The 15,754-nt window shown below is 50.5% G+C and overlaps 4 protein-coding genes across 4 annotated transcripts; 1 reads left to right on the forward strand and 3 right to left on the reverse strand.

The window, feature by feature from the left end:
• Positions 1-359: 359 nt before the first annotated feature.
• MIND_01141900 (Ras-related GTP-binding protein D) lies at positions 360-2,901 on the forward strand (the record flags this gene model as incomplete). The annotated part of the gene is made up of 8 exons (XM_037367957.1): positions 360-559; positions 610-720; positions 761-905; positions 947-1,081; positions 1,128-1,270; positions 1,320-1,685; positions 1,736-1,781; positions 1,840-2,901. 8 exons carry the CDS (start codon positions 360-362, stop codon positions 2,899-2,901), a joined length of 2,208 nt encoding a protein of 735 aa, XP_037215789.1.
• A 130-nt stretch (positions 2,902-3,031) lies between these two features.
• MIND_01142000 (uncharacterized protein) lies at positions 3,032-4,058 on the reverse strand (the record flags this gene model as incomplete). The annotated part of the gene is made up of 3 exons (XM_037367958.1): positions 3,032-3,146; positions 3,202-3,222; positions 3,607-4,058. 3 exons carry the CDS (start codon positions 4,056-4,058, stop codon positions 3,032-3,034), a joined length of 588 nt encoding a protein of 195 aa, XP_037215790.1.
• A 422-nt stretch (positions 4,059-4,480) lies between these two features.
• Positions 4,481-5,715, reverse strand: MIND_01142100 (uncharacterized protein; the record flags this gene model as incomplete). The annotated part of the gene is made up of 7 exons (XM_037367959.1): positions 4,481-4,537; positions 4,585-4,786; positions 4,836-4,929; positions 4,978-5,325; positions 5,373-5,414; positions 5,460-5,630; positions 5,670-5,715. 7 exons carry the CDS (start codon positions 5,713-5,715, stop codon positions 4,481-4,483), a joined length of 960 nt encoding a protein of 319 aa, XP_037215791.1.
• Positions 5,716-7,644: 1,929 nt separating this feature from the next.
• On the reverse strand, positions 7,645-10,889 carry MIND_01142300 (uncharacterized protein; the record flags this gene model as incomplete). The annotated part of the gene is made up of 18 exons (XM_037367960.1): positions 7,645-7,829; positions 7,874-8,099; positions 8,683-8,737; positions 8,791-8,850; positions 8,908-8,972; positions 9,171-9,247; positions 9,302-9,339; positions 9,396-9,420; positions 9,473-9,622; positions 9,673-9,698; positions 10,007-10,032; positions 10,095-10,242; positions 10,305-10,344; positions 10,403-10,513; positions 10,562-10,627; positions 10,673-10,680; positions 10,728-10,748; positions 10,846-10,889. 18 exons carry the CDS (start codon positions 10,887-10,889, stop codon positions 7,645-7,647), a joined length of 1,371 nt encoding a protein of 456 aa, XP_037215792.1.
• Positions 10,890-15,754: the final 4,865 nt, after the last annotated feature.

Raw genomic sequence — 15,754 nt, forward strand, 5'->3', positions numbered from 1 at the left:
TGATCGCCGAACCTATGAACAACATTTCGATACACATAGCAGCTAGAGAGACCAAGATTTAGGCACAAGGGTATGGGAAGGAAGCTTTGGAATCTCTACCTAAGTATATGGCCATCTAGGAGGACGCTTCTCGCGAGTATTACTATTTATAACGGAAATGTCGCTTACTTGTAGTAAAGTTTGAATCGAATTGCGAAGGAGCTTACGAAGTGAAACGTCCCACAACCATTCCAGCACGTTCATGGTCGAATGGTCATGGGAGAAAGCAAGGAGAAGGTTTCGTCATCTCCGATCTCGGACCGAACGCGATATGTGACCGTTCTCAGGCGTTAACGTTAAAGCCGAATCTGCTTTCACCCATGTCCACATACGGCGCGACCTCAGCCCTTGTACGAACGCCGAGTTCATCGTCGTCCCCTTCTACACGCACGAAAATACTTCTCCTTGGCCAGCGCCGTGCAGGAAAATCTTCAATCAAAGAGGTCCTTTTCAATGCGCTCCCGCCAAAGCAGACTTTTCATCTCGAAACGACAATGCGCGTTGACCGGCACCCTTACGAGTGAGCTGCGTCTCCTCCCCACCAGTTCTCGCCGCTCAGAACGTCTCCAGCACGATTATTCCGCTCGAGATTTGGGACTGCCCGGGGAACATAACCGTCGACACACTTGGCGCGCCACTGTGTCGCAATTTGGGGCTCTTATATTCGTCATTGATATTCGTGTAGTCCCCTCCCGTTTTTCTGTGTGCTTTAGGGACTCAGGCTCTTTCAGGATGTGTTCAAGCAGCCCATAAACAAGCTGGTGGAGTTCATTGTGGCTGCACAACAGCAAAACCCGTCCATCTTTATGGAGGTTTTCGTGCACAAGTCAGAAAAGTTTCAGGAAGACGACAAGATTGGTGCGTCTGTATTTTCCTCTTGCTTTCAAGGTCTCTAACCCACCCCCAGAAAACTTCCGGCAGATACAAGAACGTGTTCATGAGTCGCTTATCGACCGGGCTACATGAAGCTTTCTCGAAAGTCCTCCACAAGCTGATCCATCCTTTGCCGTTTCTGGAAGATCTCGTGAACGTCTTTTGTGCCGTACGCGACCCGTTTCGAGCAGAATTTGGGCTAATGCGTGGTCTAGAACTCGCAGTCGCCGAAGGCGTTCCTTTTCGACATCGCGTCCCGATTATATGTGGCCACCGACAACTCTCCCGTCGACTCTGCCACTCATAATCTGTGTTGCGACTATCTTGCCATGCTAAACTCTTTCGGGCAACTGTATCGGTCAGTAAGCAATGATAACACACACGCTCAAAATCTCACGTGTCAACAGAACGCCAACCTCCCGCGACAATCGACTGCGACTGCCTGAAGAGCCTGCAAGTACAAATGGCCATTCCTCCCCACCGTCCACACCTTCGTCATCATCATCTACCTCCTCTCCCACCAAAAGCACCTCACCCTCTCCCGAACAAGCCCGCTTCTACCCCTCTGCCGCCGCGTCGCTGCACCCATCGACACCGGGAACAACTCTCACATACCATCTCGTCACGCCCCACCTCGCGCTGGTCGCGCTGGTGCCAACAGCGGTTTACGAGGGCAGAAGAGGCCTGCTCGAATATAATGTCGTCTTTGTTCGTGAGGGCGTGCAAGAGATTTGGGAGGTTGAGCGGGAGGTAAGGAGGGCTGCGCCGCGGTAGTGAGGACTGGTTTGTGCTTAGAGTAGTTACCTAATTTAACTAGATATAGCGTCAATATACCTGAATTCTCTTATCGCTGGGCGCTGAGCCTTGCAGTAATTTGTTATGGACTGTGCTCTAGAGACCTGTCGACAATTATTCGGCTTCTTACAGTTAAGCTGTGGCTGTGCCAATCTTCACCTCCTCCTCCCTTTAAGTGGACCCCCTGAGGCAAAATCTGCTGATACTGTTTATCTCCGCATTCCCTGCGCGTCTATTCGTCTCCATCTGAATGCGGTTGTTTCTGCCAAATCATTGTGTCTTCTCAGTGGCCTGCTTGACGACTTCCTGCTATACGCTGGCCAAGAAGCTTCCCAGTGGCTGATCGACCAAGCTCACGCCATTTGCGATCCCGCCCTCCGACGCGGCTCGCTGTGGGTCTGGAAGGAACAACAGCGCAAATGGGCTCTTGTCGCTGGCTCCGATGCGCTGGTCTCGTCCACCTACTTTTACATCCTTCCTAATGAAACGACGACGCCCCTATCCCGGATCAGTGAACGGGAGGGCAAGTCGAAAACGGCTGCGTCGGGAGATGCCGCTGTTATGCGGGAGCGTGTGCTGGCGCGGGACGGGTGCTGCTGGGTCACGGGAAGCTTTGAGCCGGTATGTAACAGCCACATTTGCCCCAAGCGAATGGGGGATGATGTTGCGAGGACAATATTCGAAACGTTCACGGGACAGCCCCGCCCCGGCCTCTCTGTTGTTGATCCCGTATTCGGCGTGTGCTTGTCGCTCAACATGGACTCATGGTTCGACAACTACATCATGGGCTTCCGCTATGTTTCGCCTGACACCTACGAGACACACATCTTCGACAATCAGCCTCAATCATTCACCGTTGGTGGCCGTTTTCGTGGAGCTACAAGTCACGAACAAATCTACCGTCACCTCGCTCGCCCGCCAGTGCCAGGTCATGCGTCGAATCCTCCGCCTGGACTTTTCCGTTGGCATTACATGCAATGCGTCATCCACAGGTTTGGCGATGACCAGTACAGATCACTTGCCAATATTCGATTCACCAATGAAAGGTATCGGATGGAAGGTGATTCGGACAATGAGGACAACGGGACCGACGACGATGCAGAGTGGCCATCGAAGATGTTCGATGTTGGACGAGCAGTCGAGGCAGAGGAAGCAGAAGCCAAAGGTCGTCTTGATGCAGTGTTGTCCTCGTAATAGCAGGCTACATATATCTCGCCAGACCGTGTCACAGTGCTATCCACATTAAGTATCGTATTTTAAGACGAACAAGCCATTGCAGTCAAACAACCGCAACATTAGGCCATTTCACGAAATGCGTTGACGATTATTGGCCACCTCGTTTATGAATCTCGCTGGGAGGGGGGAAAGGCTGTGGCAGTTGGTACAACTGGATGGTGACTGCAGGCAAAAGGGTGTGACGAGACAAGCTTTCTTGGGAGCTATGATAACATTAGAAGCCGGTCTCTATGCTAATTTAGGTCGCACAACTCGTACCATAAACACTTGACCACAAGGCTTCACCACAAGGCTTCATCAGCATCTAAAACGGCCGCCGTTATTTGAAGAGCCAAAGCCAAAGGGGGTCCCTCCAAAACACTGGGCCACGCGTGCAGTCCAAGGCACCCGCGCGGTGCAATCCTCCTTCGAAGTTTGCCGGGGCGAAGCGAGGAACCTCCGGTCCGATGATTATGATGCCGACGATGACGTCATCGATTTCAGGTGTCACTGTCAATTTTCACGACGCGATCACGTCCTCCAAACATAGCCCAACCCATCTGCGTCAAAATAGTTCTCGCGTGCTGCCTCTGCCTGGGAGATGCTGTACTGCGGGGGCGCGTACGATCGCGGCGGCGGCGACCGACTCGCATTCATAGTCACGATTTCGACCTGTTGTCGCACAAGGGACTGATGGGCTTGTGTTTCTGGCGACGGTGTGAATGCGATAGTTGCGCCTTCCCTCCTCTGACCAGTACGACGCTGTGCTCTTGCAAGTTATGCCCCTCGCCAGAGATATACGCCTGGCATGTTTTCCCCGTCGAAAGCTTTACTCGAGCAACTTTACGCTTGCCCGAGTTTGGCTTTTTGGGCTTGGCGGTAAACACCTGAATGCAGACGCCTTTTCGCTGAGGCGAGTTATTGAGAAGAGGCGACTTGGACTTGGCGACACGACGCGCGTTGCGCTTGCGTTTCGAGGACTGGTTGAGAGTCACAAATGCAGGCGGAGTCGCGTGGAAAGAGCGGGGAAGGGTGAGTTGTGATTGAAGTAGTATTCTGGAGGGCCCAGCTGTGGACGAGGGCCTCGGAGGTGCTCTCAGAGCCAACTGGCGTCCGAGACGAAGGGCGGCAAACATAGACGGAAGCAAGAAAAAGGCGTGCACGTGACATAGAATCTATAGGCTACCAATATGAAATAAGGCCGACGCGCGGCGGAGACAAACAGAACGTCATGTTGTAACTTACAGTAAAAGTACACTATCTTTGACTGCCAGTGCTTTCTTGTTATCCAACTCCTCGTGATGGCTGAATACCGGTCTGGGCCGCAGCCATGCCGCATGCAACTGCCGAGTACAGCGGCGTGGTTTGAGGTCAATGATCACCAACAGAGACACGATGCCGCAGAATGCCGGAAGTGATAGCCGATTGCGGTGATTGATTATCAAAGACCGGTCCAGATCTGCTGACGAGTGTGGTTTTAGATAAGCGGTCAGTCTCATTTCTGGTCACCACTAGCACAAACCACGAACTTCGTTCTGTTTGTGAACATTTGCTACATTTACTCGTCGTACCGTTTCCCAGTCACTCTATCGAGTCCTCCACGGTTCCCTGGGACCTGAAATTAAGGTTAATTCAGTAGAACGAGTTAGAAAAAGGCCTCACATTTCGATTCCGACAATGATTTGCGTAATGCCCTTTCTCCCCGCACTTGAAGCACATTACCTCGTCCAAGTTTCTGCGGACGGGACCCGTGAAGCCGCCTCCAAAAGGTTCAAATCTGGCCATACCAGCAGGTGGAGGTCCCTCGAGAGTTGGTGGAGCAGGGGTCTCATACGCTTCTGGAGGTGGGATATTTGGTTTGGGACTAAGATCGCGTTAAAGATGAGCAACACACAATACGACGGCCTGCTCACTGGCCACGTGGGCAATCTGGTCCCAGCGGACAGAAGCCAGTCAGATAGTTTTGGCAAGCAACTCGCCGGACATGCTTTCGTGGACATGATGGGCCTTTAACTCGGTGGTGAGTAATCAAACACAGTGCACATCACAACTCACCCAGTCTGCAGAAGCCCCGATTATAGTCGGGACATTCAACGCGTCGCTCTTTAGGATGAGCGTAAAGACATTCCTCTCCAGTCGAACAGTAGCCGTACTTGGCATACCACCAACATTCCGGCATCCGTCTTAGATTGTATTCGTGAAGGAACTCGCAGGCATCACCCTTCTTGCAAAGACCACGCAGCCAATGCTTGCAGACGGTAGTCAGCCGGTCGCGGGTGTGGGTCGCTTGTTGCTTTGGTGGCTGGAAATTTTGTACAGAAGGAAGGGTATGGCGTAGTGGACAATGAAGAGGACCAAGAGGGCAGCCAGCTGGAGTGAGCGCAAGTCTACATATTTGATCGTCTGGTGGAGTAAGCCCAAAGCGGACTCATAGAAAGTACGAAACACACCTTTGTCAAGTTTGATGCCTAGGTCAGACTTGATATAGTTTTCTAAATGGCAGGTCAGGATGAGCAGGCATTGAAAATACCGCGTACCTGCAGGGAAATTATTCTGGTGGAATTGAGGATTGACGACGTCCCGCAGAGCTGACGGTCCACTGAGAGCCATTGGTGTGACCATCAAATGTGACGAGCGCGTCTTGACTCTACGACCAGTATGCCCGTCGCCACCACCACTCGTCGCAAGAGACAGCACGGCCGGCAGCCCTCATCTGATATCGAGGAAGACAACGGGACCCAACGCACCAAAGGCCGCGAAGATGTTGATTCTGACGAGGAGGAACCCGCTCATCGCAAAACAGGAAAAGACAAAAGGGAAAAAGAAAGCAAAACAGGAAGCCCAAGTCCAGCCTATGGAGGAAGATGACGAAGATGATGTTATCGACATTGCCAACTTCCCTGCCCAGCCCCTTACTCGCGCTGATTGCACCAAGCTCAACGGCCTTTCTGAGGACTGGAAAAACGCGTCGTCCGTGGTTCAAAGGGTTGCTGAGATGATGGGATCTACTGCAAGCGCCATGGTTGACTCTCAATCGGACGCTTTGGACGAGGTTTGTCTTTCATAATAAGTGGACGCGTCTCCTTCTCACATGTTCCCCTAGAGTCTGGCACAGCTCGACCATCTTATGAGAGATTTCATCGACGTAGAGGCTTTAGTCGGCTTCCATAGCCATGCATTAACCGACATTGCCCAAGCTATCTTCCGCGGAGAGGCCATTGTCAGTTGATACCCTATATATGCAAACACCGTCTGAACATTCTGCAGACCGATGTGAAAAATCAATACCTCGAAGCTGTAGATGCGGCCAACGCAAAATACGACACCGAGACGTCCCGGCAGAAGTATGCCAATCATGAAGAATATACTAGCTTCAGACAGTCAGTATGGGTATGTGGGATCATCTCTTGTTGGCGCGTCCTACTCACCCTGAATAGAATGCTCAAAATACTGAGGATGCGATGCCTCCAATGACTGACTTCATCCCGCGTGGTGAGTAGGCCTCTCGATTTCTCAGTTGTTTTTAGTGATGTACCCACAGAGGACGGTGATGAGAGCGACGACGACGACGAGATTATCATTGGCGGTGTCAGCCAAGACTACAAGTTTCCTCTCCTCATGACTACCCTCTCAGATCCATATACCTCGTACGTCGTTCTCACTGAATTGCTAGTTGCGTTCCAGCTATTATGCAGGACCGTCTGCAAACATTCCTACTCTGGCAGTGCCATCAAGGAGTACTTTTCTAAAAAGCAGAAAGAGAAATGCCCAGCAGCCGGTTGCAGCAAGCAGCTTACCCTAGCTCAGTGCAAGCCCAATCCACAGCTTGCGAAACTGATCAAAGACCGCGAGCGACGGAGACAGGCTAATCAACGGGACGATAGCGACGACGGTGAGGTTATTGAGTAGGAAGCGATTTATTTCATTCTATACGTACTCGACGTGCTAATGTACTATATGATTGGGATGTTCTTGTTATTTTCAGTGCAACGAAGCCGACGGAAGTCGTGGAGTTAACGAACGTGGGACCCATTTGATGCATGACATCATCGCAGCTGCTTTCAACGCTCTTTCCTGTCAACACCTTGCTTTTCTTTCGCTCAACCAGACAAACAAACAACCAAGCAGTTTTTATGCGCCGAGAAGAATGTCCTTTTATGGGTTGCTCTAACGCGATCGCGGCAGGGACGATCGAATCTATACTTACTTGCCGGACACACGGAACGTCATGTGCCTTCCCCAGGCTTGCCTCTGCTCCTCTAACTCCCCACTCGTTCTTCACGACTAATAACGACCTTCGTCGCCTCCTCGTCCTTCCCTCAGTAATATGCTTGCCTTTGGTAAAAAGAAGTCAACTTTGCCCCCCGGGGCCCGCTGAGCATGACGGAAGGTCCGTATAATCCTATAATACCCACTTACACTCGTGCTTAATCCTTTCACCAGTCCTGCTGATGTCGCCAACGATGCGGCAGCCGACGCGGCGGCGGAAGCCCTTGTAGCCAGCCAACGCGCTGCACAGGACGCAGCAGAACAAGAGAAGTTGGCTGCTGAAGCTCTTTCCAAGTGAATACGATTTCAAAACAATTTTTTTTCTTTTGGATTTAAGCACAGGACGCAGCAGAGGGTAGGGCTTACTGTAGTAGGATACCAATGAAGCGTCCGATTGAGTAAGCGTATATCATATGAGTCAGCATATAGCAAGGTACGTAAGCATACAGCATTTCATAATTTCCATAACATAATTCCCGCCTTGCGCGCGGCCCGCTTGATGCCCTTCGCCAGCTTCCTTTTACTTCCACATATCCCAGCGTTGAATAGTTCGGTGTGGGTGCAGGGGCACCCCGTGCACTTCACCCGAGGTATCCACGCGTTTTGTTTGTGGTCGAAATAGTCGTGTAATACTCGTTCTATTTCGATTAGATAGCAACAGAGTCAAAGAAAGAAAACTTACCCGCGTGAATACGCAATTGTGTCCAGTAGACCAGTAGTCGGATGAATCGGACGCCGCGGCATTGGCGACGATGCTGAGCCAGCCTGCGCGTCGCGTCCACCGAATGGCCGATTTTGACCATCGTCGGCATCCCCCCACCCATATGCACGCGGTGCACATACACGTGCCCGGGCCCGTCGCGTTTATGCGGTTTACGCTTAGCCCGGATGCGGTCGGCCCGGCCCATCTGCAGATATTAGCCGAAGAGGAGCCCAGTCCTCCATCTTTACCTTGGTAGTAGGAGCACTAGTGGGTGGAAGTTAGGACAACGGACGTAGACGTCTAGTTGTTTGGAGAGAGGTGGGCACAAGTCAGAACAGCGGACGTAGAGCTGTTTGGAGAGAGGTAGGCACGAGATGGTCAGCGAGGATCGCGGAAGATTTACCTTGGTAGCGCGAACGAACGCGAGAGTATGAGCCGGTTGAAGTCAGAACAGCGGACGTAGAGCTGTTTGGAGAGAGGTAGGCACGAGATGGTCAACGAGGATCGCGTCTAGCGGACGTATACGTCTTGCAGTAGAGAGGACACGTCCCGCTGTCTTTGCGGAGGTACGCGTCGACCGTTTGAGCCACAAAAGTACCAGCAGGTCCGCTGGGCTGGCTATAATATGCAGGCGTTGGTTTTGATGTTGGTTTGAGCCAGCGCAGAACGACACATTGCTTAAAGTTCACCATCGACGGCAAATTCTGATGTTAAGCCTATTGTATACAGTTGCTGCTCCAAAGTAAGTCTTTTTTTTTCATATAGAGAACGGATTGGTACTCACCTACAACTAATGGCTTGTGCTGTTGATAGACATGTTCACCCAGAATATACACTGCGTGGCTTGGAAACTGAGTGTAAGCAGACAGCAGAGAATGCTGGACTTCTTCACAAACCTTACCGCGGAATTCTCTCTGGCACGCAATCCCTCCACCGATTGGGTCGAATCGACGGGTCTGGCAGGATGCGGGAAACTTCGTGCGTCCTTAGTCACGATATCGTGTGGGAAATACCTTTCTAAATTATTCTTTCTTGGCAGCAATGCAGGTTCGTAGGAGATCAATCTTGGATCAATCGCCTACGTGTGTCGGTGACCTGACGTTAGAATCTAGCACCCGACGTAGACGTCTGAGTACATTGCAAGAGTGGTGGGTTGCGGCAAAGAAGGTCACACCTCGTGACCTGTTATGGGCCCCGGCTGAAATCTGCGCAACAAATTGTACAATTCAGCCAGAATACTCACAACTCCTAAACACTGCCACCAATCCTCGCTTACTCTCAGTAACCTCAGCTTGCCTGCCTCCACAACACCCAATCGACACTCAATACCACGGCTTATCCGTATCAACATCTCTTTGAAATGACTTCAGTCGAAAGCGAAAAGGAGTGGCGAGCCCTGAAACTCACGTCTATCGTCGAAAACGCTGACGGCTCTAACAACTATGCTGAATTCCGAGTGAAGGCAAAGCACAAGCTCGACGCTGCTGGGTACTGGAAGTACATTGATGGAGACGAGTACAATCCTCCTGTGATTCCAGCGTTAGTTCAAAGCCAAACATACACTGGAGTGGATCCAACCGGCATAATGACCACTATCACAACCCAAGGGAATGAAGTAGCAGTCAATGTCGCCAAGAAAGCCGCTGAAGCCTGGCTGGCACAAGACAAGAAGGCGCTCTCCGTGATTGTCGACGCCGTTCCAATGGCTAAGCTTTATGTCACCAATGACTGCACAACAGCTCGTCAAGCTTGTATCGCACTAAAGGACGCATACGAACCGACGAACACGTTGACTGCCGTCACCCTTAAGGGCCAGATATCCTCATTCTTGTGTGGGACGATGAACCCTATAACTTGGCGGGTCGCAATGCTGAAGTTATATGGAGAACTTCGAGAAGCCGACCCATTGATGCTTCCGGACCATGAATTCGCGAAATGCCTCATCACGAATATGCCACAGACAGAGAAGTGGCAATATTGCCAAGATTCGTTGCTGGAAGAGATGACGGTCGCTGAGAAATCAGGAAAGCCGCTAAGCTCGGCGGCGGTTGTGACCAGACTACAACGCGAAGAGTCGTTCAAGGCGCTCAAGGCGACTCCCGTGAACACGACCAGTGAAGCCGATTCAGGAGCAGTTGCTAGCGCGTCATTAGCACAAACCAACAACCAGCAACGAAGGTTTCAACAGCAACGGACTTACCAACGCAATGACAAACGACCCGTGCCATATGATCGACGCAACGCAGCCAATCCTCCAAACAATGTGTCCCACCGTGATAGGGAGCGCTTGTTTTGTGAAAATATCGAATGCGCGACACCGATTGGGCACTGCCAAGCTGATTGTTTTGCTTACAAAGGCGGAAAAGAGGGTCAGTATCCTGAGCATTATCGAGGAGCACGGAATATCCACCTTCCGCCGGCTGAACGCGTGGCAGCCTCGAGGCGCCAAGCTCGTCAGAACATTAATCGAGGGGGAGGACAGCGTTTTGCAGGCTTGGTGGACTTCACTGAAGACAGTGAAGAAGAAATCTTGGAGGCTGTCTGCAATGAGACGATTGGAGCGAGCTTCGCGTTCATGGTTGGTCCAATGGAAGTTGATGAGGAAGAGGAAGGTGACATCTGGGTCAACGCTGTTAACGTGTCGCAGAACGATGAAGGAGCACGCACCGATAACATTTACCATGATACCGGCGCCTCTCGCCACGTCTTCAACAACCGCGCGGCCTTCCGAGACTACAAGCTCTTCAGGAACCCAGTTAACGTCCACGGTTTCGGTACCAATCTCACTACACAAGCTGTTGGAAAGGGCCATATCTTCTTGGAAGGTACTCACCGAAATGATTCCAACTTCTCGCTGAGTAGGGTCCGCCGACAATTAGGTTTTGAGGAAAATAATTAATTGTCAGTCGGAATGTCACGCATAATTGTCAGTCGGTCACACCGACACTGACAATTGCCTTTTTTGGAAATAACAGCGCTTTGCCAGGTAGACCATGACTTGCAACTATAATATGCAGTCAGGATGTGGCAAATATCGGCCTTGTATCACTCGTTTGTATTGAGACTCAACTAATCTGCAGTTAATATAGATACTTCATAGGTTGACCTGTTGGCACTAACTGATGGCCAATGAAATACCGATCATATTGTGACCCAAATCGATTTTTGGACCTTAAAATGTCAAGCCGGCACTGGCAAGGTCCATCATGGTCATAATTCCACCTTATACAGCTGATTGCAGAATTATGGGTGGGTGGAGCTTCGTGTTTGTCATTGTGATATGTTGACAGTGGGCCCCATTCTTCACCACATATAGTAGATTACTCCACGTTCTGCCGATTTTCTGCGCCATCCACTCCAGATTTAGTACAGATTGTGATAAATTGATGTGAAAAATTTAGCTCCACCCGCCCATAATTCTGCAATCAGCTGTAGCTCTTTGCAAAAATGTAGGTGGTTTGTGGAGCCTACTCGATGCTCCAACCTGTTTATTGTTGTTGTGGCTCCTGTCAAGTTTTAAGCTGGCCTGGGAACGACCCAGTGGAGCCAGAGACCCATTTATGGGAAAAACACGACAACAGATGTAAACAGGTTGGAGCGCTGAGCGCGCTCCACAAACCACCTACACTTCTGCAAAGTGCTGTAATCTGGTGGTGATTTGGTCAAAATGTGACTGATTGTGACAATTGTCGGATATGTCGGGTCTCCAGCTGAAAATAATTAATTGTCAGTCAGTGACTGACAATTACGTAATTGTCGGAGCCGACATCTGACAATCATGTCGGCGGACCCTATCGACGCTGAGCAACGTTTTGCACATCCCCACGGCACGATGCAACTTGATATCGGGCACCCAACTCGACTTGAAAGGAGTGCAGACGGAAACAGGGGGAGGATGCATTGACTACTACAATGCAGAAGGGTTTCCGTTTGCCTCTGGCGAAATAGTGGGAGGACTGTACAAGATGGGAGTCCAAATCATCAAGGATCAATCCGCGGAAGCAAATTTTGCCCAGAATCTAACCAATTCGACAGATAATCCCGCGGAAGCTGATTTTAGCCCAGAACTCATCAACGCGACAACGTCATCGACTGAGGCAATTCTTGGACCCGACGCCAATGAAGCGTCCTGCAGGTGCTGCACAAACCATTCGAGGTCGGACTTGATGGCCTTGTTGATGTAGATCTGTGCGTGTGGTTGCGACTTTCCGCGCATCTTCTCGTACATGTTTATAAGGTGTATTTTCATTGTTTAATTAATGCAGAAGGTCAAAGTCACATCATTTATGTAATATCAAACTCCGAAGTCAGAAGTTGGAGGCAAGTCTGAAGTGGCAAGTTGGTAGTTGGACCAAAGTGTGAACTTCAGACTTGTGAATCCAGTCACATGACCATATGATGGAAGTGCAAACTCTGAACTCTGAACTTGGATAAATCAGCTATTGTAAAGATATGTAGTATTGAGTGCTATCACTTATAGGCCACCTATAAAATGGCCATCTAATCAAAAGCTAAAACTATAAATAATTTGACATTTGTGGCAGATATGTTTGGGCCTTGAAAGGAGAAAACAGAGAGAGAGAGAGAAAATAAAATAAAATAAAATAAAATAAAATAAACATAGAATAAATTATCCTTGAATTATCAGTAAGTCAATGGATGATATTGATGCCAGTTCAAAGCTATTGCCTATATATCATGCAACAAAACAGTCCAGGCTGTAAGGGCAACCCTGGAGACTCCGACGAAAGCCTAGCAGGGGAGGATCCAAAGCATGAATAGAAGCTACGGGAAATACACAGAGGGACCGACCTAGCAGGGGAGGATCCAAAGAGAAGAAACTCTAAGGGTCCGCCTGCTAGGGCACCAACTATATACTGGTCGTCCGTAACTGCCAACGTAGAGCGCAGAAGGCCTGAGTGGCGTTGCAGGCTCTATCCCCAGGTGATCGTTGGGAGGGTCTTGACGGAGTTGATGGATCCGTGATGGTGTGAGTGGGGGGTCGGACTGGAATCGGAATCAGACTGGAATTGGAATCATGTCTGGGGGGCCGAATGGGAGGTTTCTCTGATACAGGATTCTATAATATTTTTATTTTTATTTTGTCTTAGACTCTAATAGCTTCCTAATTTGGCAATAGTGTACTATTTTGATCAATTTGACATGTCACAGTTATGATAAATTTTTGGAAACACTGATAATATTTTTTGCTTGATTTCTCACATTTTTGGTAATTTTTGAGTTTATCAAAACCAGTGATCTGGCCAAATTGAACAAAATAGTACAGGACTATAAATTAACAAAAGTCATATTTTGCATTAAATATTGACTGTTGGAATTTTTTTACAGCTGAGAAGACTATTTTCTTGCTGAAAATAGCCTTAGTGATCTTTATTCAATGTTATTTTCAGCAAGACTATTTTTGATCTTTATTCAATGTTAAGTAGGCTTTTAAGGTGCAAGTATAATGTGAACCATTTGATTAAACTGATACTTATACAGCTCAGAGTCAAATAACACTGGCCAACATAATTAAAATAATCAAAATTCCAGACATCAGTCCAAATATGGTCAAAACTGGATCTAAGCACAAAAATGAATCATAGTTAGACTTCTATTTGTATGGCCTTCAACTTCTGAGTACCAACTACACCTGCCCTGCATGTCACACAAAAGTTCAGACTTCCGACTTCCAACTTTGATCCCAACATTTGATTAAACAGCGATAAATGCCTTCATATGTTGGAGAGTGCGGGGCGAAGGAGGAAATACATGTTGAAAGACCAATTGATCCATCCGGCAAGGCACTGGAACTCGTGCAGCGTGTGACGGCGTGAAGTTGAAGAGATGAAGTCGCGAACGGCGCTGATGAGGTCAGATCTGGAGGAAGGGGGGAGGCTAATCGTCATAGCGTTAGGGTCGACTTCGAAACCTATGATGGTTAGAGAAGATCCGTGAAGCTGTTTCTTCTCCTTATGAGGGATTCCCAGTGAGTCCCAGAGCTGAAGAAGTTTCACCTGTTTCGCAGGCATCAACTTATCATACGGGGCATAGTAGAGGAGGTTGTTGTGGTATTCCCAGCCAAAACTGTCATCGACATAACAGAAAACATCCGCTAGGTGCTTGACGAATAAGGCAATCCAGATCACCAGACCCATCACGGACGCCCATATGCGTGGCGAGCCACAATTCCCAAACGTGCAGCACCAGTCGACATTGCATTCGATCGCCCCATCCACTTCACCTCTAGCGAGCTCCTCCTTCGTTGGTATGTTCGACGTAGCGACTTGTTTGAGCTGCATGAGTGGATGGACAGGGAGTAGGCGGAAGGCTTCTGAGACGTCCGACTTCCACACGACCAGGACAGCATGCGGATTCTGGCGACGGAACCGGAGGAGGGCGGGAATAAACTGCTGCATGGTGTCCATCCGCGGTCCTTTCGTTTGTGCCTTGTCAACCATCGTGTTGAGAGCGAACGGGCCGCAGCTTTGGTGTGAGACGAGGCGAAGGTCCTCACTGTGAGGCTTGGGGACAGCGAAGATGGGAGTGCTATACATCCCCGGGAGAAGGTCGGGGCCAAAGGTGCGCGAGAAACGCCCTTTCTGTACTTCGGTGTCGCGCTGACTGGTGATGAAGTCCTTCTCTCGCTGTGATGGCGGTGGAGCCCAGGAGTTATCCCAGGTCTCCGGGTATCCTTCATTGTGGTGGGTGTGTAACCACGACCAGAAGCCTTCACGCAACCCTGTCAAGACAGATTGCACAAAGGGCTGATTTGGATGCCCCCCCAGGAGGTTCTCGAGGTGGTCGGCACGAATTACTTGGGGGACTTGGAATAGGTCCGGGTTGGCATGGATGGTTCGGATGGCGGCTTCGTTGGAGAACTCGTATGGCGAAGGTTGCGGCAGCGGTTCATCAATCTCCGTATACCGAGCGGTGCGGCTGTACGACACAGGCTCAAAAACCCTTCCAGCCCATCCCCCGCATATACTGTGGCAGGAAGCACGACGACTCTTCATCTTCCCCAAGCAGTAGTTCCGGGACAAAGAGGTGGAGTTTGCTATCCCATCTCGTGGCGGGGCCAGCCTGCTCAGCGCCGAGATGCCTTGTCGGGGCACTCGCAAGCGGGATGGGGCCCTTGGCATTCGATGCAGGCGTGGCGATACTTGCAGTGCGCCAACGCGCAGCGGTTTGCGTTGTAGTTGCGGCAAAGTTCCACTGGACCCGTCCGTTGCTTTGGCCGGGCCCCCCTTTCACGAGCTTGTTGCTGTCGCGGGTGCCGCTCGATGTCTCCAACGACGTGGAGCCGCGGCCCAGTTTCGGAGAGATGGGCGTGCCGGATTTGATCAAGGGTGCGCGCGTCGTCAAGGAGGAGACTCCGTGTCTGACCGATATAGACACGGAGCGCGCGGTCGTACTTGAAGACGCGGTGGTGGCAGGAGTCGTGGGTGCTGGAGAAGGTATTGTTGATGTGCCGGTTGTAGGCACGTAGCTCTTGTTCGCGGCCAGGGAAGGCGAAATTGACTGCCTCCGAGTAGATCCAGAACGCGTCATTCCACTGGGCTGCGCTAGTGATCTGTGAGCTGGCTCGCGGCTTACGGACTTCCAACTCTCCATCTCCGATGACGAGCTCGGAGGCTCGCTCGGGTTCTGTCGCGAACGTGTTGGCACGGATGAGATTGAAGTCGACATATTGGTCGAGGAGGACAAGCTTCCAGAGTCCCGGAGGGAAGGCAGGGGCGAGCGGCGAGTTGACAACGACTCGGACTGCCTCCTTTGGGTCCTCCGAGAACTTCTGGACTCGAGAGGCGACCAGGAGCGCTTTGGCCGAGACGACCGTGTCAAGAAATTCGTCGGCCGAAA

The sequence above is a fragment of the Mycena indigotica genome (assembly GCF_014461135.1).
Source record: "Mycena indigotica strain 171206Taipei chromosome Unknown Mind.scaff0010, whole genome shotgun sequence".
NCBI lineage: Eukaryota > Fungi > Basidiomycota > Agaricomycetes > Agaricales > Mycenaceae > Mycena > Mycena indigotica.